At 37.0% G+C, this 27,767-nt stretch overlaps 1 protein-coding gene across 1 annotated transcript; it reads right to left on the bottom strand.

Moving 5' to 3' along the window:
- Positions 1–723: 723 nt before the first annotated feature.
- LOC107553421 (protein cornichon homolog 3-like) lies at positions 724–27,767 on the bottom strand. The gene is made up of 6 exons (XM_016235608.1): positions 27,759–27,767; positions 27,138–27,206; positions 20,233–20,280; positions 7,656–7,768; positions 4,734–4,877; positions 724–1,364 (listed from the first exon to the last, which is right to left on the bottom strand). The coding sequence occupies exons 1-6, from the start codon at positions 27,765–27,767 to the stop codon at positions 1,337–1,339; spliced, it is 411 nt and encodes a 136-aa protein (XP_016091094.1). The 3' UTR covers positions 724–1,336.

A 27,767-nucleotide genomic window follows, 5' to 3' on the forward strand; every position in this document is an offset into this window, starting at 1 on the left:
TAACTGATATTTGGATGGGTCAACACGTCCACAATAACGATATAGAAAATGTTTGGTCATCATATGTGTAACTACATAAGGCATACAAAAGACAGCAGGCTACATGACAGCAGTAGAGTATAGTACTGCTGGGGACTGGTATTATTATCCCCTACACGGCAATGAAAATGATGTAGTCTGTCTACTGCTATTTTCAGTACTCTGTATTATATATGATGCTCATCCAAAGCATCACGTAGATGTCTTGAGGGGTTTATGCTTATATGCATCATGTGGTTACTCCAGACAGTTAGCCTGACTGATCCAACAACATGGTTTAAAAGCTGTAGAAAGTAGTAGTCAGAAACACTTTTGTTAACTGTGTGTTTAGAGATTTTTTTTAAGAACAAAAAAGATAGATAGATAGATAGGAACTCATTCAATGGTTCCTTAAATAACTTGTTTCAGTAGTGCTGACCTTGTCGTATAACAGTAATACAGTTAATATAATAACGATAATACAAAATGATCAAGTGAAATTCGTAGATCATGAGCTGTGGTTTTAATTTCTTCCCTAGAATGAAAATCTATGATATTTTGATGCACTGTAATATATTGGAAGACTCGTACTGGGTATATAAATATGACTTTTTTCCACCACAACCAATAACTGTATCTATTGTGCAAACTCATAACAACTTTGTGCAAAATTGTGGAAAAGTGGCTCTTGTTTTCTATAATAAAGTCTCGATATCAGCATTTGTAAATATAAAGTCCAAAAACATCTCAACCCACTGACACCAACACATAAAAGCATTACACAAAGTTCTCTATGTACACAAGTAATGCAACAGATACGTATTTCATATTAAAAACGCTTATTTTAGGAGTGCACAGATACACATAAAATATATCACAAAAGCTTCTCACGTAATCAAACTCAGTGGCCTAGTGTGTGACTGGTAAAAATTAAACATTCGCTAATCAAGTTAGCCATCTTTTTCTTTCCTTTGTTTTAACCCGACATGAATTTGAAGCTACATATAGTGAGTGTAAAGGTTGGCAGTTTTTGTGCCTCAAAGTGGTAAAGGACATGTTGTGCTATGCCTGAGACAATCTATGCAAATGTTACTGTGAGCTTGTGAAAAGCGCTTCACACCAGGTCCATGAGACATCTAGAGCGTTGAGTCAGATCTGTCAACAACACTGGGTTCTTCTGATACTCTGGGAAGATGGGGTCAAGTCTTCTCTGTAGGTTCAGACACTGCAGTGTGTTGAACTTTTGTCTCTTGTTTCATCCAAATGTAGTTTAGAGCTTTCGGAAAACAGTGTCTTATGAGCAGTGTTGAGAACTCTGTTATGAGGTCACCAAGGAGTAGATCATACTGGAAGACAGAACAAACAGGTGTTACTGACTTTGTGTGCAAAAGTTATACTAAAATAAAAAACTATTGAGTAAAATCTGATGAATGTTGTTCCGAGTCACTAACAACTTACACAAGATCTTGGTTGTGGGCCATATTCAAAGTTATTTTGATCTGTTTACTTGAAGGTGGCAAATGAGCTATTTAAAATGCCCATAGAAGAAACACCAGAAGTAGTTTATGACGTCCATCATGCACTCATGATTTCAGTGAGCTGTGATTAATTAAATCAGTCAAACAAATTTCAGAGTTTATGATTTATCTTAAAGACCAAAGTTGTAGTGAAAGCATCTGATATTAGAAATTCATTGAGATTTGTAAATAACAATCCATTTGACATTATAAATTAAACAGAACAACCAAAAAAACAACTAGATTTCTATATTTTCTGAAGAAAATTAGTGCTTTCTATAAATAAATAGAGAAAGACAGATGGAATTAATTTTAATTAATTTCAGAATATTTTATTACATCACTCCCATCTCTTGCATTGAAATGGGGACTTCTCCCTTTGTGCACGTTACTTTTCGATTCTGATGAAACGAGTTTGTGCCAGTGGGGGCTGTCAGGGAACAGCTTTAATTAGTTCATTTCTCCCTAGCTAAAAACAAACACAAAGATGCATTTTGTCCCCAAATGCTGATAGATGATTATCTCTTGTGTGTGTAAACATACTTGGTAATAAAGCTCTTCTGATTCTGATTCTGATTCTGAAATTATCCAGCTGAAACCGCAGCATTCATCCTCAGCTGGTGGAAATATAAAGCGAGAGGCTTCAAAGCAGCTGATGCTATGGAAAATGACAGCTTCACCAGCTTGAGGATCACTCCAGGCAGGTCGTGTATGATATGGATTGTATTTATTTAGAATGCACTGCCATATGTTGAATTTCTGTGCTGACTTCACACTAGGGGCCATTGATGTCATGCCAGAATGCTGTCCACAGGCATTAATACATAATAAGGGGTTGCCCTGATAAAAACTGCATAAGCAGTTCTTGGCTCGCTGTGTCTTATTATTTTCAGTGTCTGGGGGTTGGAAAAGCAGCGGCGTGGATCCTTTTATATTCCTAATCTTTTAAAAAACAAAGCAGATCTATTGATGCTCTTTGGAATTATATCACTGCTGCATATGAAGCATATTTGACTTCAATCGAAAATGTTTTTCGAACGTTGAGTGTCATGATTATATTCAGTGCACACAGCTAAAGTCTTATCCCAAATCTAAAGATGTATTATTAAGGACTGCAGCTTATCTGTGTCCTGAAAACACAATTTTAGTGTTCGTGTTAAAAGTGGCAGATCAATGAAAAATGTATTTCAGCTATGATCATAGATATGATCCTGATGGAGCCTGAGGCAAACAATGTTCCTTATGCCTTTGCAATCTTTATGAAGCTTCAACACATGAGAACTAGTGTGATGTTTGGCCAAATCTCTCTCTTTCACTTCTGCTGAAGTGGCACACTCCTTTCTTGAGTCATTAGGTTTGAATGGTGTTTAGAAAAAAGGAATGGCAAACCTACTATTGTAATTGGATGGGTGATGGCCTGGTGCGCTGATATTGGATTTGCAATTGATTTGTAAGATTGATTCGTGAGAGGGAGCACAACATTGTGGTTATTACGAAGGGTTAGAGTACAAACAAAGTTTGAAGATCAAGCCACAGGGGTTAAACTAAGGCTGGCAAATGGGCAGCATTCATCAAATCAGACGTTATATAAGAATTTATAAGAAGGGTCAGCCCAAGTTTAGTTTTGCTGAAAGTTAAGATTAAGTTAAGCATTATATTATTTACTACAGAAATGAATTAAAACTCATCCCTTAGTTCAAAAAAGTTAAAAATAAATCAAATAAAAGTAAACTGTGATAGCATCCAGAGACTTAAAAGGCCAAAATGTGATGCTCATATTTTTAAGCACTATAAAATGTTCTATAAAATTCTATAAAATATTCTAGTTATAGTTTTCCAGTTACTCTTTGGTAACTCACATTCTTTAAAATATCTTATTTTGTGTTCACCAGAAGAAATAAATTCATACAGGTTGAAACAACTTGAGGGTGAGGAATTGATCAAAGAAATTTTGGGTGAACTACCCTTTTAAGTTTAAGATTAACTGGAACATGCCTTTAAGAAGGTAGCAATAAAAAGCAAGCAATTGACCCTTTGCGGGGAGTTTGATTGACAGGCGATCTGACCAATCATAACGCAGAATCTGCCATTTATGTCCAGCAAACAAACCAGACAGGAGAATAGATTAACATCTTGACTTGAACTTGAAAAATGACGTCTTGACGTCTTTCCGCGGTTGAAACAAGATACCTTCTGATGTTCATTCATGTTCATTTCATGCTATAACTAGTAAATACGAAAAGGTGATCAGTTCATGTGCTGATTGAACTGAGGCGCTACATTGATCTGTCTCGACACATTAAAAAGCCATAAAACGGTATTTATTGATTGAATTTCTTAAAAAATGAAAAAAATTGAAAGCTGGGACTTTGTTTAATACCTAAAGTAACCTGCGCTGTCTTGGCTGTCGGTGCGTTGTCAGTGTCGTCTTTGCTCCACAATGTTTTTTTCACTACATGAGAACATGATGTGTGGCGTGAGAGTACCATGGATTGCCGGACATAGCAACAGTAACGAAGGGAGGCGGGTCTTATGCAAAGGGTCAGTTAGAGGAGGGGGCAAAGGTCAAAGTTACAGAGACCATTGATGGAGACCTTTGCAATATGCTATGAAGGGAAGTAAGACCTGTGAATGTTTCACAATGCGTGGCACAATTAGGTGAAGTTTAAGTTTTGCATAACCACTGAGAATAAAAGCTTCAACTCACTACCGTCACTTTTCAAAGAGTGGGTGAGTACAAAAGCCTCTGAACAAAAAGGCTGTATTTGTCCTAGAATTTCAATTCCAGAAGAAAATAGCATTAAATAATGCAGAACGTGGCTGGTGCACAACAATTGCCTTTGATCTGACAAAAGGTCATAAGGCCTGTTCGCTGGAAGGGTGAACCTTTATAGAATATGTGCGTTTTTATATGTGTACATTTACATTTAATGTGACGTGGTATAGTGTGGAGGCAAAAAGGAATTAGGGAATTCTACCCAAAGGGTAGGCGCCATCCAAGTGCGTCCTTGTCAGTTCAAATGCTTGTTTATGTATACAGTATATCTCTGCTATGCTATAGGCTTAAGGTAGCTTATACTATAGTAAAGGCACACACTAAAAAGCATATTTGGCTGTAATTATATAAAAATCAGTGAATACATTGCACAGAATCCCATTAGTAGTTAAGTTTGAGACAATTGCTGGATATCTACTCACCAGTAGAGATAGTAGAAGAACGAGAGGACAAAGAAGGACATCTTGCACCAGGCTTCTTTTTGGCAGAATTTGAGTGTGTCTCCATTCATGACTGACGCTGGATCGTAGAGAAGCTCCTTAGTGTCTGTGGGGCTGTGAAAGTACCTGCCGAAAATGGGAAAAAACACGAGCCGGGTAGTGCGTCTTGAAACATTAAGTGCACCTTTGTTTTAGTTTTTCGTTTGCGTATCATTTAATTTAATTTAATTCATTATTTTATTAATTTTATTTTGTTTAATTTAACTTTATTTATTTTTATTTTTATATTTTATGTTTAATTTAACTTTATTTATTTTTATTTTTATATTTTATTTTTTAAATTTGTATATATTTGTATTTTTTTAATCTAATGCAAAGTTTAGCTTGTCTAAGCCTCTTTAATTTAAATATTTCTGTCAATCTTGGCAGTCCTTGGAGATGGATGATTTAAATATAGTCTGTAATTGTAAAACAAGGAAAAACGTCATCCCTGGTGCAATAATTCTATTAGGGAAATCGAAAACAAGGAGTGGAGGTTGAAGCGCATTAGGAGGAAAAAACGTGAAAGAATTAGAGCAAAACAGAGGGAAGAGCAGAGTGACAGTGCATTATAGCAGCATCATCGGATCTGTTAAAGAAAGGTACATTTCTTAAAAGGAAAGCAATAAATCTGATAAGCAAAATTATTGATAGCAAGTTCAACCAGCTAATCAGACATAACTTCATAACAATATTTAAAATCCACTATTACTATGGTACTGATTAAGTTCAGTGTTTCATCATCCTGCAAAAAACAAACAAACAAACAAACAACAGAACGATCTTTCATATTCTGAGGATGGTGGCAGAAATTGACAACAGCTCTGAACATTCAGTAACAAACCCCGAAGAAAGATTTAGAGCTCCACTGCAAAATGACTGAAACTCATTTTATCCCAGTTATGATTTCCCCAGTTGTTTCACTGTGTGATAAAACAGTCAGTCTGCTATTATTCATCTAGAAAAATTTGGAAGACTAATGCGCAGTGACAAGATTATAAAGACACTGTGGCAAGAAGCTTAATATAGGAAAATTAGGAATGGGATTGATCTGAGCATTGATAATAGTGATGCATGTAAAGCATCCATAAAAACGTCTAGGTTACTTGTGTAACCCTCGTTCCCTGAAGGAGGGAACGGAGACGTTACGTCAGTGACTGACGAATTGGGATCTCGCCCGAGAGCCCAATCACCTTCGAGTGTTAACTAAACAAGCCAATGACAGTTGGCGTGCGTGTTTCGCCACGCGCACCCCGCCCCGCAGCGCGGGTATAAAAGGAGAGCGCGTGCAAACGCACATCAGTTTTTCGCTGAGGAGCCGAGACTACGTGCCCCGGCCGTACAGCGGTGGTACAGCAACTGTGGCAACGGAACGTAACGTCTCCGTTCCCTCCTTCAGCCCCCAGGAACCAATCATCCAGCCTCGAGCGTTCGGGAGAAGGCGGAGGCCTCCAGTGCAGCCCGACGCTCTCAGCGGCCCGGGAAAGCATAGCGGTCAGCTCTGGATCTGACTCGGGCAACGCCACTCTACCTGACGGTGGCAGCGCAGCCGAATCCTCATCTCCAGAGCCTAGCTCGCCCTCCGATGCAGCGACCGACATCCTGTCCTCTGCCTGTGCCCCGCACAAGATGCTGGACCCCGCCCTGTCCGAGGACCCAGCACGCTCGTCCGGAAGCACCAGGTGGTGCGACATGCTCGAGGAATGAGAGGCCCGCGGAGACGTACTCGACGGGGAAGCTCTCACCGTCACCCTCAGGTCTCCCTGACCATGAACCGAAGTAGCCCTCCGAGAACCAGAGGAGCTAGAGCGGGGCATGGCAAGGGGGATACCCCCCCGTTTAATGAGGAGGTATCTGGACCGCAATGTCGCGATGGTCATGTTCCCGCAGTGAGAACATGACTCATCCATGAGCGCTGCTTCAGCGTGCTGTAAGCCCAAGCACGAGAGGCAGTGATCATGACCGTCAGATGAAGGCAGGAAATGACCGCATCCAGAAACGCACGAGCGGGAAGCCATCTTTAAAAAGACGCCCGTCGCTCGTGAAGCTCTTTTAGATTTTGCTCTTTTAGAAGGAAACACTCTTTTAGTGAAAGCGCTGAAGCGCCCAGGGGAGGTCGCGGCGAGACCGCAGAATGAAAGCTGCAGCCCGCCGAGGTTTCAGCAGCCTGGATGGCAACCCCCGCTGATACGCCGTCACACCAACGCCAGCTGTTTCTCGAACACTCGCGGAGATTCGTCCTGTAGAAGGCTCGGCTCCGAAGCGAAAAGCTGATGTGCGTTTGCACGCGCTCTCCTTTTATACCCGCGCTGCGGGGCGGGGTGCGCGTGGCGAAACACGCACGCCAACTGTCATTGGCTTGTTTAGTTAACACTCGAAGGTGATTGGGCTCTCGGGCGAGATCCCAATTCGTCAGTCACTGACGTAACGTTGAACGTGACTGACTGAATGGGAACACTGGTTTACAAGAAAACATTACATTTTTAATATTTATTATTTTATTATTAATTTAGCAAGAAAATTAATATGAACCGTTTCTTCTTTTATTTATTTAATTGTTTATTTATTTTTAAGCAAAACATTTTGGACATAGCTCATCACTCATTCAGTCAAGCAGAGCTGATAATAATGGCTTTTTTTATTTTTCCATGACTATAATTAGCTGTTTTGTACTTAAATAATCATAAACTGGAGGTATATTAATATCAGAAGTATTCCTGTCTATAGAGTCTAGGGGCTGTTTATAGAGTCAAGGGCTGTCTTGGGGACAAGTGTGATTTCGCAGGACACCTGTTTTAGTGAAAGCTGTCAGGTAGTAGGCACATAGCTTGTTTAAGAGGAGTAAAGGCTGGTTCAGGTGCTCACCTCCATGTGTTGTAGAAGAGCAGAGGGATATTCAGGCCTACAGTAAGCCACTCCTGAGCACACAGGAACATGATACAGAAGAGTCCATGGATAGAGTACTCTGGAAGCACCAACTAAAGAGAACACAGATAAATAACTTTTAAAAACAATTTATTTTGTTGGTGCCGATAGCCTCGTGGTTAGTGTGTTGACATAAGCTCAACTGTGCTCGTGGCGACCCGAGTTCGATTCCCATCTCAAGGTCCTTTGCTGATCCTGCACCCCCCTCTCTACCCAATGCTTTCCTGTATCCTCTAAATGGTCCTGTCCATTCAATGCATGAAAGCTCCCTTTCCCCCCAGATGTATGGATTTTTCTTTGATTCATTCTTAAAGGTATAGCTCACCCAAAAGTGAAAATTCATTGTTTACTTAGCCGTATGTCGTTCCAAACTAACTTTTTTGGTTTTGTTTTTGTTGTTTTTTTGTTCTACTCATTTTAAAGAGTTTAAAGAGGATATTTGGCTATGATTATATTATAGAGAATAGGCAGAATATTCTGAACAGCCCTAAGTCAGTGTAGCACCATATTTAAAACAAGGCGAGGGATGGAAGTACAATGGATTGTACTGCTGTTTAACAACATACAGATGTTTTCGAAAAACATTTCAGTAGACAAAATCTCCATAAAACAGTTTTGTTATGTGCTCTAGTAACTTTATACGGTAACACTTTACAATAAGGTTCATTAGTTAAACATTAGTTAATATATTAACTAACATGAACTAACCATGAGCAATACATTTGTTACTGTATTTACTAATCTACGCTAACGTTAGTTAATAAAAATACAGATGTTCATGTTAGTTCACAGTGCATTAACTAATGTTAACAAGATTTTAATAATGTATTAGTAAATGTTGAAATTAACATTAACAAAGATTAATAAACGCTGTATACGTGCAGTTCATTATTAGTTCATGTTAACTAATGTAGTTAACTAATGAACCTTATTGTAAAGTGTTACCCTTTATACAGGGTGTGTGCCATTGTAAAGTCACAGTCTCGTTTTCATCTTCAATAAATTCAGTATGCCATCTAATCTAAGTTCTGTTATCATTTTGGGTGAACTATCCCTTTAAGAAAGGAACTGACTATATTACATTCATATCTGTTGCTCTGGAGAAATTTCAGAGATCAGTGAAAATTGCATTGGATTTCTCTTATATAAGAAAGAGAGATACAACTATTAATTTTTTCACAAAAATTCTAAGACCTGATGAAATAAAAGAAATCAAGAAATCTTATGTGATCACTGGAGTTAACATTGTGAGTTTTAGGACATGGTTTCTAGGTTATGTTAGATCACCTTCAGCTGAGGAAGAACAGGACAATTTGTGGCAGCACTGCTGTGCCAGTTTGCTGTAAATGGACAAGAAAGGGGACTTATAGGGCAGTTTTTTTTTTATTAAGTATTCTAATACCCAAACGACTTCAGATGTGTTGCCCATTCACAGTGGGATTTCCTTTGTAACAAAATCCCATACAAGCACTGACAAATGAATAAAAACACAATAGCAACAGTTTAACATTAAATAAACCTCAGTTAGACTGTATAGAAAATCGATTGCCAAGTATAGTATATATATTTGCAGTATGTAGGACTTAAGGCTTGTAATATTGTAGCCATTAACTCCAGTTTATACCTGACACAGACTGAGGGCTGGCTTCAGTGAATCATTTATCATTTAAGACACAACATCCTAAGGCACAAACCTTTCCTGTGGCGTCCTTTCACAGCAGGCTAAAGGAAATGTGGTTCAGGCCAACCTTTACGTAAGAGGGCTCATTAAAGTTTGACCTGTCCTAGCTATTTAACCTTATTGGCGCAAAAAAAGCCCAAAATATTCCATCAACAATACAAAAATACCCTGGATATAAAAGGAAAATGATAAATGCTTTAAAAAAAATTTATTATCTGTGTAATTCCTATCTGTTCTTATCTTCATAACGAGAAATAATATATATAATGCATAAATAAAAAAAATGTACAGAAATGAAAGACTTTAACATATTTAGCATAGATTCTAGTTACTCAAACCATTCCCTTAGTGTATTTATTCGCTTCAAGCTGAGGCTCATGGATAATTTCTTATCTGGATTCTAGCTTGAATTGTGAACTGCCGCTGGCAAAGTTTCTCATCTAAAACTAAAACTTTCCTTACTAGAATAAATAATCTTCCTCCAGTTGCTTCGCATGGGAGAGTTTGTTGTTAGCATGTTGCTACGCTAATGCATTACTCTAATCAGTAATTCTAATTAGCTTAAGTTTCTGTCTTGAACAAAAAATACATTCAAATTATATATAATGTCTAATGAGCATTCTCTCACCATCTTAGTTTGTTGCAATGCATTTTGGGATTGCATTCTGCATGAGTTATGTTTGTAAAGCTGACTTCAAATTTGGCTGTATACTTATCTTATAAAGCAGCATAATTAAGTTGCTTACCTTTCGAAACAGATTTTTTTGCTCCTATGATGCCTTAAAATTCTGTCACAGTATAGATTTTGGAACAGAGCAACTGAGGGCAGTGATGAATGCTGCATAATCAAGTAAATATGGACTGGCAGCTGGTTTAGAATGGGCCCATCTGGAAGATCAGTCTTTACCGGTTAGACTTCAGGGCTTCTGAATATCTGACTAAATTTAGGCACAATATTTTGTCTATATAATATATTTCAGAGGCACACATAAACAAAAACAGCAATTTTGGGGTGATTTTATGTGTGATATTTATGTGACATTAACTTTTAATCAGCAGGCCAGCTGTGACACTTAAGCCAGCATTAAATATAAATCTGCATAAATAAAGCCATATTATGTGATCAATCTGAATAAAAAGTAAAGAACTTTCTATCTTGATCATTGCAGATGTCCTGTTAAAAATAAGATTGTCTTATAAGTGTCTCAGATTTTATGTATTTTAATGGGTTTAAAATATTTTTTCCCCTTGATTTTGGACTGTATATCAACTATTTGCCTGCATTTTGCTGACTTTGCACACTTGAAGCCTTTGGTGCACATATTTAACCATTCAGTAGGAGCTAGTTTCTCCTACATTTTTTCTATAGCTGTATGATAATTACAAGGCTGTGGTTGAGGACCACTCAAACCGAAGTCCGGGAGCTTTGAGTGATTTAAGTGTAACTTTTAACGTTGCCTTCCCATGGGAATCACAAGAGCCTCTTCGGAGTAATGTCACCTAATGAGAGGTCTGCTGTGGCTGAGTGCTTTTGACTGTGGAGTATCTTTAACATTCTGTCTCCCTCACTCGCTCTCTAACCTTCTGTTCCTATCAAACGCTCACCAGCCTTTCACTGCAGGTCTCTCCAATTAACACTACTTACTACTAATGACATGTCCCACCATTAGTGCAGAATGGAGCGGGCACCAAACCTGTAGATACCGCTTTAATTAGGCGATGTGTCTTGACAATGTATATATTAAGAATGGAGATAAAAAAAGGAATGGAAAAGCGCCACTGATAACATTACATTTTTGTGGTAGAGAACTGACCACAAGAATATAGGGGGTCGGCATACAGTACTTGTACAGTAACTATAAATAAATTCATATATGTTCAGGAACCATTCCCTTTTCACATTTACTTATTACAATGACAAATCTGGCTGCGCCCTCAGATTAGCAGCAGCAAAATGTTCTCAGCCATAGGAGATCAGAAGAGCCGCTAGTCTCCAATTACTGTCTTTCTCTTTCAGCAGCAGCCAATAATTAACTGCAGCAAAGAATTATACATATTTTCTCTTTAAAGAACACCTATCCCCATGAGACTGGATAGCATAAGAACTGGCTCTCAATTTAACTATTCAGAATGTGATTATCACCATTTTGAATACTGTATGGCTGTGTATGGCACCCTTCCAGGTAAAAAAAAAAATTTAAATGAAGCGGGGTTAAACTAAAGTCTGGCATTGGGAATATTGCTATATCTGATGCACTAAGAGAGATTATGTTAATTCTATATTCCTAAAATATGCTTGATGGGCTTGAATTTCTACAAACAGGCATAATTTCTTTTAGAATAAATCAATATATAATGTTAAATAACTGAATAAACTGAAAGTAAAAGTTAAAAAAAATTAATTGTAATAAATTCTATTTTTAAATAAATCTAGATCTATATCTACATATAAACAATAAATATTTTGTAGTACACTGAAAATCAGTTTAGAAACCATTTCACTCAATCGCTAGTAAATTTAACAAATAAAACAACACTTTTTTTAAATTAAATGTTACATTTTGAAGTAGAACATTTTTATTTTTTTACATAAATTGTGCTCTTTGTTTTATTTACAACTTAAAAATACATTATGCTGTTTCTACAATACTGAAATATAATTTCTGTCAGAATAAAACAATATATATTGATATAAATTAATTGAATAATAAATGAAGACTTCAGATGCAAACCCCCCCAAAATTCCATCTGAGATTTTTCTTTTAAATGAGCATTTTTCAGGTTCCTTTTGAAAATAAGGCATTCAATAACTGACAAATCGCCTTTTCATTTCAATTAAAGTGAAATTACTGAACCTAAATATAGCAGACTGATAAAAATACAAATTTAAAAGAAAAAATCTCAGGAAAATCTCAGTCGGATTTAGTTTTTTGCATATTTGCATATTGCATATTTTGCAAATATGAAACGTATGAAAAGTATTCAAATTGTCATAGTAATGAATGTGAAAGAGAATGGTTACTTAACATGTAATGTTAGCCAAAAGTTGACATTAATAATGTCTATTATCAACAAATAATATCTAGTTTGTAGTAATACATTATGCAGTGTTTCTACAATCCCGTAATAAAATCTGTCAGAAGAAAAAAATACATAAAAAATCTAAATGAATGAAATAATAAATAATAAACTTAATTGAAATATATCCAGTTTGCCAGTAATGAATCTGAAAGAGAAGGTTACTGAACATATTAACAAAAAGTTATTGAAATATATGTTTATTTTTGCAGCAGTATTATGCTGTGTTTCTGCAATCCTGCTTTATCCATTCTGCATGCAATAATAATGTGAATTCATTGAATAATCTAAGTGCAGAAAGGAACGTAACACTTTTAAACAATCAGCCTCGCAAAAAAAAAACATACTAAATATGCAAATGTAAGTTAACCTTGAGCGAATGACGTCAAGCTGGAAGGGCTACACTAATTGAAAGTTATAGAGGAAGATTGTGATTTTTAGGGCCAGAGTTAATTATACCACAGATGAGCAGCAGCATCACTGCCACACCTCTGCTGAGAGCACATTGTCTCAGAAGCTAGTGACAGGCTAATAGGCCCCTGCTGCCCCCTACACACCCATGGCTCAGACCTAACAAGACGCACAGAGACAAGATACTGTCTGATTACCAGCCAGATGTTGCTATTTTTAAAAGCCACAAAGGAGAATGCTCTTTTCTCCTGCAGCGAGGGGCCGGCTACAAGAGGCTTGATAACAAAGGTTTATTTTTAACCGTGGTTTCTTTCTCAAAAGAGTTTAGCATATACATCACAAGCTAATAAATTCTCAAGCAAGTTTCCATTTTTCATTGTACACAACCAATCTAAGCAGCTCATGCAAATTCATTTGCGGGCTACACCTCGGCAGCAGTAGTTTAGTCTCCGTGCTGAACTGCTTTTGGCTGGGTAAGAGATTCAGAACAGTGCAACAAAGCCCCCTCCTCGTTCTCTGCCCTGAGCCCTTTGATGGCAAATGGAGCTTTTCCTCCAGGCAGAGGCAGGATTTCTTACTGTGCCCCCAAGTATATCAGTGTAGGGTGTGAAAAAGAAAAATCACATTCCCTGCTCTAATGAGATAAGGATTGCTTGGAGAAGCCATAAGAGCGAGAGACTACAGCATGTTTGGGGTGAAACACAGCAGTCTACAAATCTGAAATGAGGTTTGTTCTCAATCTCTTAACAAGGCCTATGTTGTCACCATAATAGAAATAATTGGGTATACTTTGTGTATGCATGTGTTTAAAAATACATATACACTACCAGTCAAAAGTTTTTGAACAGTAAGATTTTTAATGTTTTTTTTTAAGAATTCTCTTCTGCTTACCAAGCCTGCATTTATTTGATCCAAAGTACAGCAAAACAGTAACATTTTGAAACATTTTTGCTATTTACAGTAACTGTTTTCTATTTGAATATTTTTTTTAAATGTAATTTATTCCTGTAATTTCAAAGCTGAATTTTAGCATCATTACTCCAGTCACATGATCCTACAGAAATCATTCTAATATTCTGATTTGCTGCTCAAAAAACATTTATTATTATTATTATTATGTTGAAAACAGCTGAGTATAATTTTTTTTAAGGTTTCTTTGAGTAAGAGTTGGACTTGTAACCCAAAGGTTGCGGGTTCGAGTCTCGTACTGACAGGGATTGTAGGTGGGGGGAGTGAATGTACAGCGCTCTCTCCCACCTTCAATACCACGACTGAGGTGCCCTTGAGTAAGGCACCGAACCCCCAACTGCTCCCCGGGCGCCGCAGCATAAATGGCTGCCCACTGCTCTGGGTGTGTGTTCATGGTGTGTGTGTGTTCACTGCTGTGTGTGTGCATTTTGGATGGGTTAAATGCAGAGCACTAATTCCAAGTATGGGTCACCATACTTGGCCACATGTCACGTCACTTTCACTTTCATTAATAGAAACTTCAGAAGAACATAATTTATCTGAAATAGAAATCTTTTGTAACATTATACATGTCTTTATCATCACTTTTGATCAATTTAAAACATGCTTGCTAAATAAAAGTATTAATTTCTATAATCCCCACCCAGTGGTGGAAAGAGTACTGAAAAAATATACTCAAATAAAAGTACCATTACCTTCCAAAAAATGTAGTGTGAGTAGAGTAAAAGTACTTGTCCAAAAAAACTACTTGAGTAAGAGTAAAAGAGTAGCCTATTTAAAAGTACTCATGAGTATTGAGTAGTGAGTACTGAGCTGTGGATTCTACCCCCTCATAATAAACGCTGTACACCGCAATTTATAAATTTTAAAAACGTTGTACATTCTGTAATTCACATTATCTTGTTTGTCATAAAGAATGAAGAATATCTTTCATCCAGCAGTTTTAATTTTGACTGAGTATTAGTCATTATAATCCGTAATTATGTCCCCACTGGATGCAACAAATGCCTCGTTTATAATGGGTTTTAATGTTTTTTACAGTTAACACTGTATGCAATACCCGCAACCTCACCAAATTGCAGGCCGTGTAGATAGGCAAGCATATATACAAATCATTTAGTAAGCAGAAATCCGAAATGTACCAAAAAATGTAACGACCACAAACGGAGGAAAATAGCAGAGTAAAAGTACCGATACATCACTTAAAATGTACTCAAGTAAAAGTAAAAGTACACAATTTTTAAACTACTCAAAAAAGTACAATTACTGATAAAAACTACTTAATTACTGTAACGTGAGCATTTGTAATTCGTTACTTCACACCACTGTCCCCACCCAAAAAAAACACACTGACTCCAAGCTTTTGAATCTTGATCTTTCTATTCATCAAATAATCCTGAAAAAAATTTACTCAACTGTTTTAAATATTGATGATAATAATAATAATAATAATAATAATAATAATGTTTCTTGAGCAGCAAATCAGCATATTCGAATGATTTCTGAATGATCATGTGACACTGAAGACTGGAGTAATGATTCTGAAAATTTAGCTTTGATCACAGGAATAAATTACATTTTAAAATATATTAAAATAGAAAGCTGTTATTTTAAATAGTAAAAACGTTTCACAATATTACTGCTTTTGCTGCATTTTAGATCAAATATATGCAGGCTTGGTGAGCAGAATTCTTTAAAAAAACATAAAAAATCTTACTGTTCAAAAACTTTTGACTGGTAGTGTATATAGAGTTGTTATTATTATTTTTTATCTTTGGTTGATGTTCAGGCAACCTGTTTGAAAACAATCAGCATTTTGTAATTCCATTTGGTACAAAAAGTACACTATTCAGCAATTACAAGGTTTTTATTGTGGTCCTCTGAGAAGATGCAACATCACAGATCTCAGACCATGGGTTCAAAAAAAGTCTCATCAGATATTTTATGCTCTGTCGTTTCTCGAATTATGTGTATCAGCATGTACCCAAATATCATTAGGATAGTTTCCAAAGAGATATGCACATCATACAGGTTTTTATGAATGATCCTCTGCCTTTCAGTTCCACCTTGTCATTTCCATTTATCGCAAATTCTGTGCAAACGCTTTGGTGATGAATGCAAGTGTGAAGTGGAATGATGAGAGGACAGAAACGTTTGTACTGCAACATCAAAAAGTAGCTTCTCATTTGAAGAACAAACACACAGCGTTGGCAACCATAGGGGATTACGCCGCACTCCCCCAGTGGACGCTTCTGATTGGCTGCTGGAATATTGACCTTGACCTTCAGAGTTAGACAGAAAAGCTTAGCTTAAGAGAAAGACAGGGTCAAAACAATGATGGTAAACTGCAGGGACAGAACTTCACAGCAAAATGAAACTATTATTATTCATAGATACAAAGCCACAGAGCAGAACTGTTGAATTATATGGTGATGATATACTTTATAATATATTCAGAGAGCCATATTTTTGGGAGCACAAATACAAAGTAGATTTTTTTAATTAAACTATTTTTACATAAGGTGACAACCTATGTGTCACGATTCGCTGTGAGAGGAACGAGAGAGAAACGTGGAGTACAAGCAAAAGTCTTTAATCCAGGAATCACAGGGGATAAGCCGCAACAGGAACACGGGAACCACAAAACATCCAACAAGTAGACCTGACAGAAGAAAAACGCACAGACAAGAACTTATAAACACAGGACAATTACCAAACACAGGTGCACACACTCTTAAAAATAGAGGTGCTTCAAAAGGTTCTTCAAGCGATGCCATAGAAGAACCATTTTTGGTTCCACAAAGAACCATTCAGTCAAAGGTTCTTTAAAGAACCATCTCTTTCTTACCTTTTTATAATCTGAAGAACCTTTTTTCGCCACAAAGAACCATTTGTGAAACAGAAAGGTTCTTCAGATGTTAAAGTTTCTTTATGGAACATTTAGACAAAAAGGTTCTTCTATGGCATCGTGAAGCACCTTTATTTTTAAGAGTGCAGAATGACTAATTAACTAAACAAGGACAGGAACATGACCAAATAAGGGGACACAGGAACAGAAACAGGGGCAAAACATAACAAAACAGGTCCATTATCCTGACACTATGTTGAACAGCTGAACAGATAATGTTTTTAATAAACAAAATGAATAAAACAAAAATGTAATTTATGTACACTATCATTCAAAAACAATATTTTTTATTTAGTAAAAGTCACAGTAAATATATGTACAATGTTACAAAAGATGTATGTTTTTATTTATGCTATTTTTTAAACTTTCTATTCATTAAAGAAACCTGAAAAAGTTACCAGCAAAATATTAGGCAGCACAACTGTTTTCAACACTGATAATTAGTAATTTGGTCAAGTTTATTGAACACCAAATAAGTATATTTGAATAGTTTTTGAAGGACTGAAGACTGGAATAATGCTGCTGAAAATTCAGCTTTGACATCAAAGGAATGAATGAATGAATGAATAGAAAGCAGTTAATTTAAAATTATATTAATATTGGATAAAATTACTGTTACAGTATACTGTTTTTTAATCAATAATCGATAAATGCATTGATAAATGTGTGTGTGTGTGTTTGTTACAAACAAATACACTCTGTATTAATGTGTATACATTCATTAAAGTGTGAAGTATCTGAATTATGGATCCTGAAAAGATGTGTTAGCAGTTGTCTAAAAATATTCTGGTGCTTTGCAAGGAAGCTCTGCGTGACCATCATTCCTTTCTCTTTTTTCCAGACGTTTGGGTGAATACACACAAAATGACACAGATGTTAAAAAGTGACATTTATACCGGGCTAACAAAAATGAGAAAGCATGCATTTGGTTTGTCGGCTGAGAAAAATACATAAAATAAATGATCTCATGCTAGCTTTTGTCACCCTAGCGTTGAATACCTGTGAGCATAACTGAATGTCTCATTCTGGAAAGCTGCACAATCCACAGATTCACTCGGCAATAAAATTGTCTCACTGACAAAAACTCTGCTAGGTATGTGTTTATTCTCCCATGCACAAATATATTAAACTCTCTTATTTGCTGAGTAAAGAGACACCATCTGTTATAGGACTACCTGTTCAGAATGAAAATGCACTTTTGTTTATTTACTGTCTGGCTTGATCTCCGGCTTGATTCTAACAAATTATCACTGTGCTCATGTCAGTTACAGCAAAGACACTGTGGCCCATTGGGAAGCAATAAGAGCCTTAAGCTAATTTTTACAACCAAGATAATTAATAATGATAATAAATGACAAACAAACCACATGCCCTGTGTACATGAAGACCCCAACCGAGAAACAAAGAGGGAGGGGGAAACAGAGCTAGCTTTAAAACCAGGACCATCCTTAGGGGGGTGCAACTGGTGCGGTCGCACCGGGGCCCGCGCTTGAGGGGGCCCCGCGGTGAACCGGAACGTGATCTCGAACGGACCGAGGGGAGCCCCACTCCCAACCTCGCACCGGGCCCCGCGTCAGCTAAGGACGGCCCTGTTTAAAACCATTCACTGCCTTTAAATGTGGCTTGCCCAATCACAAGCTATAAACCATTTTATAAATTGTGTGTCTGTAAAATTAAAGGGGTCATATGATGTTGCTAAAAAGAACATTATTTTGTGTATTTGGTGTAATGAAATGTGTTTATGCGGTTTAATGTTCAAAAAACACATTATTTTCCACATACTGTGCATTATCGTTTCTCCTCTATGCCCCGCCTTTCTGAAACGCGTCGATTTTTACAAAGCTCATTGGTCTGAAAAGCGAGGTGTGCTGTGATTGGCCAGCTATCCAGTGCATTGTGATTGGCCGAATACCTCAAGCGTCTGAGTGAGCGGTGGCGGGCTAGAGTAAGCGGAGGCCAGCGGGCTAGAGTGAGGAATGGCCAGCGGGCTTGAGAATGGTGCGACCAGCGAATTCGACGAAGGAGCGGCCGGTGGGCTTGCGGCAACCACATGTGACGACTCCGCTTCATCCACGGTGAAAGCCGATCTGGTGATCCACAGTGCGAAGTTGATGTATTTCCTCAGCGACCAGCACGGATCAGCTCTAGGCATGACGAAGTGGATATCGTCCTCTTTTGGAAGGCCAAACAAAGTAGTTTCGCTTTCACAACAAAACACACAGCGCCTTCACGAAATGGCGGCGGAGGTAACAATACTACAGCGAGAATAAAAGTTACGCCTTCTTTCTTTGCGTGAACATTTTGGCAGCGTTATGCAAATCTTCCCGCATCGTGACGTAGACATGTGGGGGCATGTTTAAACGAGGCGTTTTAGGTAGGCGTGGTTGACTCTTAACTTTTATAAAGAACATCTCTTTGGATTTGAGACTTTAGTCTTTGCAACTTTACAGATCTTCTTTATGCACCAAGAGCTTGTAACACTCCAAAGAGAAAGGAAAAATCGAAATGGCATCATATTACCCCTTTAAAGGCAATTCAGCTCAAGCGCATATGAAGCACTTGTGGACTCTGCTTGGATAAGTGTTTTTGTCAGGCAGTGTTTTCTTTTACATTTGCAGTCAGGTGAAACTGAGTGACAGCAGAAAACTTTTCTGCGAGGTGCACATGCACACGGAGCAGCTGGGACTCTAGACGAGCCTCATACCATCAGACATATTACTCATAAAGGCATTCTGCTGATGTTGGCACAATATATATGGAACATAACAGATTCTGGCCCCCTGTAACTTGGATAGTGCTTGGATTCAAATGTTCAAACACGCAGAATGTGCTCAGTGTCACACTATGTAGGTGTGGGAAACACTTTATAATACCTTTGATTAATAAATCATAATTTTCAATGTAATATTATATTTATCAATATGTAGCCATACATAATCATGCATATATTGCAGCATACTGAAAAATGTAAGCACTAGTTTCCAATATAATATAATCAGAATGTGCTCAGTGTCACACTATGTAGGTGTGGGAAACACTTTATAATACCTTTGATTAATAAATCATAATTTTCAATGTAATATTATATTTATCAATATGTAGCCATACATAATCATGCATATATTGCAGCATACTGAAAAAATAATATAATATAATATAATATAATATAATATAATATAATATCTTTAATGAAATGAATCATAAAAAGTTGCCAAATTATTGTCTTACTACAAATACATACAGTAGAAAGGGTCATCGCTAAAATTAGACTCTACTCTTCACAGGCTCAATGACAATATCCTTTGGTTAAAGTTTACTATATACTGGAAAATAAGTATATATAAGGAAACTATATATAAGGAAAATCGAAGTGTAAAATACAATACATGTGCCCTTGAATGCTCAGTAAAGTTGTCAATCAGGATGGGCTAAACTTTGAAATTCCCCCCACAGATAAAGATGTTACATACCTTTCTCAGCAGGCAGCAGATCCTCTCAATATTTCGAAGTCTTTCACGCTGTTAAGAGAAATAAATATCTGTTAAATCTCCTAAAACACCTAAAATGCCAATCTCAAGGACAACATCCTTCAACTGCTAAAAGAAGAAGGAGTAGCGGAGTAGATTTTAACTAGGCTTAAAAGTGTATATGCATTCACACAATAGGTGTTTGTGGCACAGTAGTTATGGCTTTGACATGCACTGCTGCCTAAGGCTCTTGTCTTCCCTCGGCTCCTGGCCCGTGTTCCCTTGCAGAATCACAGAGCACTATACACTGGCAAGGACATCAAGGGACTTGCATTTAGAAAAACAACTGCCAAGAGGTGGAAAAAATGGCAGGGAGATTGTTGAATGGCATGTGAAAATGGCATATGGCGATTATATTTGAAAAGTGGAAAAGGAAAAGTGGCGGTACTCTCCAGGGGACAATGTTTCAAAATCTATTTTTATATATACACGCCCAGACATAGTAGTTCATGGTTTACCATTTAATCCCATGTGTGCAATGGAATAAATCTAATTCAACAGAGATCTCAATGCAAAGTCTGAAGATTTAAACCAGGTTAGAGTTTTTTTTTTTTTTTTTACTTTTACTTTTTTTTAAAATTTACTTTCTCTGCATGCCTTTTCTGTCATATATGCACTATGGAATAATTTTTCATATTTGAGGCACAAAAAGCAGCAGAACTCAATAGGAGGCATGTATGGACATGTGTTAAGGCACAAATAAATCTTACATGAGTAACACAGAAGAACAATGGCAGCACTTTGCCTAAAAGAGCACTGTTCATATGCCACATATGGCAAGAGTGCAAAGATGCAAGCATACATATTTGATTGCTATTTTTGAAATTCACATTAACTTCATTCAACTCAATACATTATTTACATTACTAGCCTGCACATGTAAATAATTAAATAATTTGTACTGTTATTCACTGATCCACAGAACCACCCATAGTGACCACTACAACACTCCTACTCAGCAAGAATACTCTCTTTATCACAAATGGCCTTGTTAGTCAGTTTAATCATACACACACACACACACACACACACACACACACAAACTAATGATGATGCTGCATTCTTTTCCCATATGATTTTACATGTACAAATGATTATTTTCAGACAGAGGACATTTAATATTTATTTACTTACTTATTTTTTACAGTGTATTCCAGATAACACATGGGAGAAAAACTCATTTGTAATAACCTAATTTCTAATTTAAAGGGGTCATATGATGCGATTTCAAGTTTTCCTTCATCTTTGGAGTGTTACAAGCTGATTGGGCATAGATGAGATCCCTGAAGTTGCAAAGACTAGTCTCAAAACCAAAGAGATATTCTTTATCAAAGTTAAGACTCTGCCACGCCCCCCCCTAAAACGGCTCGTTCTAACACGCCCTCACATATCTACCTCACTATGTGGAAATATTAGCATAATGTGCCCAAATGTTCACGCAAAGAAAGAAGGTGTGGTTTCAGTAACTGCAGTTAGTGTTGAAGCAGCATGTCAGGGAGACGCTGTGTGTTTCTAGGCGAAAGCAAAAGCACTTTATTTGGCCTTCCGAAAGTAGATGCATTTAGGAATCTTTAAGATTACTTACAACAGAACAGCAATGCATTTTATGGACGACCGTTTCGTGAACCTGGGAGAGGAGGTAATTCTGACTTTGCTATGACAATCTGGCGCTTCTGATTCAGCTACTGTTTTGTTATTAGTTTAAGTATTTGTAGAAAACGAAGCGTTTGAGAGAGGCGGGGCATAGAGGACCAACAATAATGTACATTATTTGAAAAATAATGTGTTTTTTGAACATTAAAGCATGTCAACATATTCTGTTACACCAAATACACAAAATAATGATCCTTAAAAAAGCATCATATGACCCCTTTAATATAAGATGTGTCCAGGCTCAAATAATATGCAGTATAATATATTGAAGAAAAAATTTTGTTTATATTAACATATAATATAATATAATATAACATAATATAATATAATATAATATATTTATAAAAAATGTATATGATATATTACTAATTAAAACTGTTTTACTACAGTTATCTTGCAATATATTTATCAAAGACACAAATAATTCCACTAGTAAAAAATGTGGCATTACGCTTGTTTGCTGAATTTGTGAAAAGTAATTGATATGCAGCTATTTTCCCAAAGTTTCCTCAGTGCATTTTTAAACAGTTATTTCAAGGCTTTGATTGGCAACCTCCCACTGTCTTGTTCCAGCACACAGTTGTGTTTCAGAGATTACACCAAGCATCCATGAAAGTTACACTCAACTCTCGGCCTATTTTTGGACCGCACCTCATTTTAGTTCATCCAAATTTCCTTAAGACATTTTTCACACCATTCCTCCTCAACAACAGCATGCAAATATATTCCACTGGCAGCTATAGCGACTGGAGATAACTGCAGCCATATCAGCACTTTTAATTAGCAGGCAATTAGACTCAGCTCCCTTTGAAATATTCGTCAGCACAAATTCTGCCTGACAAGTGCTGGCATACGGTATAAACAATATATTAAATATAGGACAAAGAGTCAATACAGCAGTGAGAATATTATGTTCTTGAGCCATGCAATCTGCATCGTACAAATGGGTAATCTTTGACGGACATACAAATGCAAACACAGCAGAAGTGAGTCTGTCATCTCTGTAGCACAAATAATATTCAGCATCTATAATGATGGCATGAAAAGAGCATAAACAGATGTGATCAAAAGCTGAGCCTCTGAACAAACTAATTTTGGTCACTTTAGACACTAGCCAAATTAGGCAGATGCCAACATGGATGTGTTGCTTGGCATCCCTCATACTCAAACCATGAACAAAAAAACAATTATAATAAAATATGGCTTAGAATACATTAAATAGGGGTTCATTTGCAGACAGTTTTTGCTGACCACAATCTGTTTTAGAAACCAGAAAAATCAATTGTCACTTTGCATCATGTTAATAATTTACACTTTTTTACTTTTATGAAAATAACTTATTGTATGAATAATTCTGGCTTGTCTAATGTCAAATCTAAAGCCGACGTGGTAGGTAATATTTTTTACCATAAATTCTGAATAGTAGACAATTAACTATTGTTTTATCAGCCCTTCTATAGCTCAACTGGTAAAGCTTGGCACTGAGTTTGATTTAAAGTGTATTGAATTTAGCTTATGTCTCTACAAAAGTAAATAAAAAAAACTGAGCTGATGTGTTGGAATGCTCATGTTGCCATCATGCAAGCAACATAATACCTTTAATTTAGTGTTGTTTTACATTGAAATCGGCCACATGCATGGTAATGTTTATCTCGAACATCAGCATGATAAAATATTAAAAGCTTGCGCGCATCAGGCAACGCAGCAGATACAAATTCCATCTAATGAGCTCATAACGTTAACATGAAAGATGCCTCATTTCAACACATATAGCATCAGAAGTGTTTAATTGCTGGAGAATTATGTCTTGAATGCCTCCACAGAATTAGCCGGGCAGTTAAATGTGATGGTTCTGCTAGCTCTCGCTCTCTGATTTATCAGTGATATTAAGGTTTAAAATGTTTAACCCTCACTAATTTGTGTTAGATTTATGCTTAAAACAAGAAAAATGCTATTTTCCAAATGGGGTAAGAAAAACTGTGTTATCTTATAATATCTTTAGCTATTTTGGTTCTCTATTGAATGTATCTTGTTTCAAAGATTTTTAGATATTATCTACTACAAAACAAGTTGCAAATTGAGTAAACATTAAGTCAATAATCCTAATTCATCTCTATTAATTGCATCTAACATTAAAATATGTAATAATAATTGCACATTGAATCCCCAAATTAATATAGAATCAGCATAAAGATATTACAAACCCGATTCCAAAAAAGTTGGGACACTGTACAAATTGTGAATAAAAACAGAATGCAATGATGTGGAAGTTTCAAATTTCAATATTTTATTCAGAATACAACATAGATGACATGTCAAATGTTTAAACTGAGAAAATGTATAATTTCAAGGGAAAAATAAGTTGATTTTAAATTTCATGGCATCAACACATCTCAAAAAAGTTGGGACAAGGCCATGTTTACCACTGTGTGGCATCCCCTCTTCTTTTTATAACAGTCTGCAAACGTCTGGGGACTGAGGAGACAAGTTTCGGAATATGAATGTTGTCCCATTCTTGTCTAATACAGGCTTCTAGTTGCTCAACTGTCTTAGGTCTGCTTTGTCGCATCTTCCTCTTTATGATGCGCCAAATGTTTTCTATGGGTGAAAGATCTGGACTGCAGGCTGGCCATTTCAGTACCCGGATCCTTCTACGCAGCCATGATGTTGTAATTGATGCAGTATGTGGTCTGGCATTGTCATGTTGGAAAATGCAAGGTCTTCCCTGAAAGAGACGACGTCTGGATGGGAGCATATGTTGTTCTAGAACTTGGATATACCTTTCAGCATTGATGGTGCCTTTCCAGATGTGTAAGCTGCCCATGCCACACGCACTCATGCAACCCCATACCATCAGAGATGCAGGCTTCTGAACTGAGCGCTGATAACAACTTGGGTTGTCCTTGTCCTCTTTAGTCCGGATGACATGGCGTCCCAGTTTTCCAAAAAGAACTTCAAATTTTGATTCGTCTGACGACAGAACAGTTTTCCACTTTGCCACAGTCCATTTTAAATGAGCCTTGGCCCAGAGAAAACGCCTGCGCTTCTGGATCATGTTTAGATATGCCTTCTTTTTTGACCTATTGAGTTTTAGCCGGCAACGGCGAATGGCACGGTTGATTGTGTTCACCGACAATGTTTTCTGGAAGTATTGCTGAGCCCATGTTGTGATTTCCATTACAGTAGCATTCCTGTATGTGATGCAGTGCCGTCTAAGGGCCCGAAGATCACGGGCATCCAGTATGGTTTTCCGCCCTTGACCCTTACGCACAGAGGTTGTTCCAGATTCTCTGAATCTTTGGATGGTATTATGCACTGTAGATGATGATAACTTTAAACTCTTTGCAATTTTTCTCTGAGAAACTCTTTCTGATATTGCTCCACTATTTTTCGCCGCAGCATTGGGGGAATTGGTGATCCTCTGCCCATCTTGACTTCTGAGAGACACTGCCACTCTGAGAGGCTCTTTTTATACCCAATCATGTTGCCAATTGACCTAATAAGTTGCAAATTGGTCCTCCAGCTGTTCCTTATATGTACATTTTACTTTTCCGGCCTCTTATTGCTACCTGTCCCAACTATTTTGGAATGTGTAGCTCTCATGAAATCCAAAATGAGCCAATATTTGGCATGACATTTCAAAATGTTTCAACATTTGATATGTTATCTATATTCTATTGTGAATAAAATATAAGTTTATGAGATTTGTAAATTATTCCATTCCTTTTTTACTCACAATTTGTACAGTGTCCCAACTTTTTTTGAATTGGGTTTGTACATAATTTTACATAAAATATAACACAATATAAAATATTACATACAATTACATAATAGCATCTTTTGTACTATCAAAGCCAGTCTCACCAATATTGTTATTACGAACAGTGTTACTGATACTGCTATTATTTATATATTTTTACTATAAATTTTTGCCTAAGCAAGGGGAAAACTGCTTGCCAATGAGGTAAGAAAAATAAACTTAATTCAAGATTCTCTATTCTGTCTCATCTTATGCTAATATCTTTTTACTATCAAGTACTATCAAGGCCAGTCTCACAGACATCTTTACCAATACTGCTGTTTCCCCCCCCTCAGTTTCTGAAGAACAAATTAATATTTATAGTCATTCAAGTATGGCTGATCACAGGGTACATGCAGACTGTGTTGTTTTGATACAAACAGCATAAGCATAATAAAACATTAGCCTATACCATCGGAAATAAAAAAGAACCAATAAACAATGCTGCATTAATTGTGTGAATTATTGCATCTATATTAATTGCATTAAATTAACTCTCAGCCCTAAAATCTACTCATAAAGAAATAATTTTGCGAAAAGCTCGTTAATGGCAGATGTAAATGGAGCCTGAGGGACTGAACACAGTGACTGTAGCACTACTGTGCAGACTAGAGTCATAAGGGGAGCTCCAATGACAATCACAGGATGAAGTCCTGACTTCCTCCCAGCTGAAGACTGACAGAAGCCACCAATTAGCCAGGCAGGGTGTGAGATTGACTTAACTGGGTGGTGAGATCAGCTAGGAGGCCATCAATCTTTTAGCACCCCCACCTTCCAGATCCTCCATAATTCCCTCCAGTCTGACATAGAGAGCGTGTATCTTTTACTTTGACACTTTGTTTGGAAGACAGCAATCAGTCTACACATGTTTGGAAGACAGCACTCAGTCTACACATCAGTGAGACTTTCCAACACGAAGTCCAAAAGACCAAAAATATCTGCATTCGCTTGTGCCTCTTGCTTTGTTTTCTGTCGCTACGTAGCCTGGCAAGGTATCAAGCACACACATGTAAATTATTTTGCAATGCTGGCATATAGAATGACAATGTTGTTCTAAAATTTTGGATAACAGTTGGTGTATCCAAAAAGCTGGAAAAGTTGCCTCAGCTTGAATTAATTAGCTAGATTAAAGCTGCCAGGGCCTCCAGCAGAGGAAAGACAACACATAGACAGCTGCTCTATGGATTATTCATGCAGTGCTGCGGATGACAGGAAATGTTTCAGAGTTTGGGGTAGGCAACACACCTGGTGCCTGCAAAAGATCAGAGGGCTTGCTAAAATATATTCCCACCATAAACAAATAAACACAGGCACGCATACAAACTCATTAGTTTCCATGGAAGTGCAGGAAAGGGCAATGAATCAAATGATCAAGTCCATTATTTGCATGAATTACCGCGTGAAGTGGATTGCCCTGATCGATCGGCACCTTGAAGTCTGCCTGAAGCTCATCAAAGGCTGTTATCTGAAAACCCAAAGAAGAAAAGGGAACACAATCATTATCATTAGGCTAGACACATGGATTTGCAGCATTTGCGTGATTTTCAAGGATATGTGCTCCTTTTATTACTTTGATTTATCCTCCATTATTTCTGCATCTCATTGGCATAGCAGAAGTTGAGCTGGGTGATACAACTGAAATATTTTGTGTACTATTAGTAATCATTTTATATATATATTAATTTATATATTGTAGAATGAGATACATAAAATACCACGTGATAAACTTGAATATTAAGGTTCTTGAGTTCACAACATCTTGAAATCTTTAATATATTATGAATATCCAGTATATCATGATGGTGAAAGTAATGTTTGATGTGACAAAAATTATACAGATTGAAAAGGCATATGAAATTATCCCCTTTAGTAAGTGCATCAGAGCAAATAGGGTCTTATGGTGCCTCATGGCTATAGCTCATGCACAAGGCAAGAGAAGCCTAAATTAAAGTTAGATCAAATTAGACAAGCTTATTTCCCCTGTTACAGACCAAACTGCCCTCTCCTCCTACACTACCTCTCCCAT

This window comes from Sinocyclocheilus grahami, unplaced genomic scaffold (assembly GCF_001515645.1).
Source record: "Sinocyclocheilus grahami isolate Dianchi unplaced genomic scaffold, SAMN03320097.WGS_v1.1 scaffold473.1, whole genome shotgun sequence".
In the NCBI taxonomy this organism is placed as follows: Eukaryota; Metazoa; Chordata; class Actinopteri; order Cypriniformes; family Cyprinidae; genus Sinocyclocheilus; species Sinocyclocheilus grahami.

What these genes read in the sequence shown, in the direction of transcription:
- LOC107553421 (XM_016235608.1), bottom strand. An exon ending in AGGGCAATCCACTTCACGCG is followed by an intron (nt 20,281 to 27,137) that starts GTAATTCATGCA and finishes TTCTCTTAACAG; the next exon opens with CGTGAAAGACTTCGAAATAT. An exon ending in TTCTTCTACTATCTCTACTG is followed by an intron (nt 1,365 to 4,733) that starts GTGAGTAGATAT and finishes TCTGTCTTCCAG; the next exon opens with TATGATCTACTCCTTGGTGA.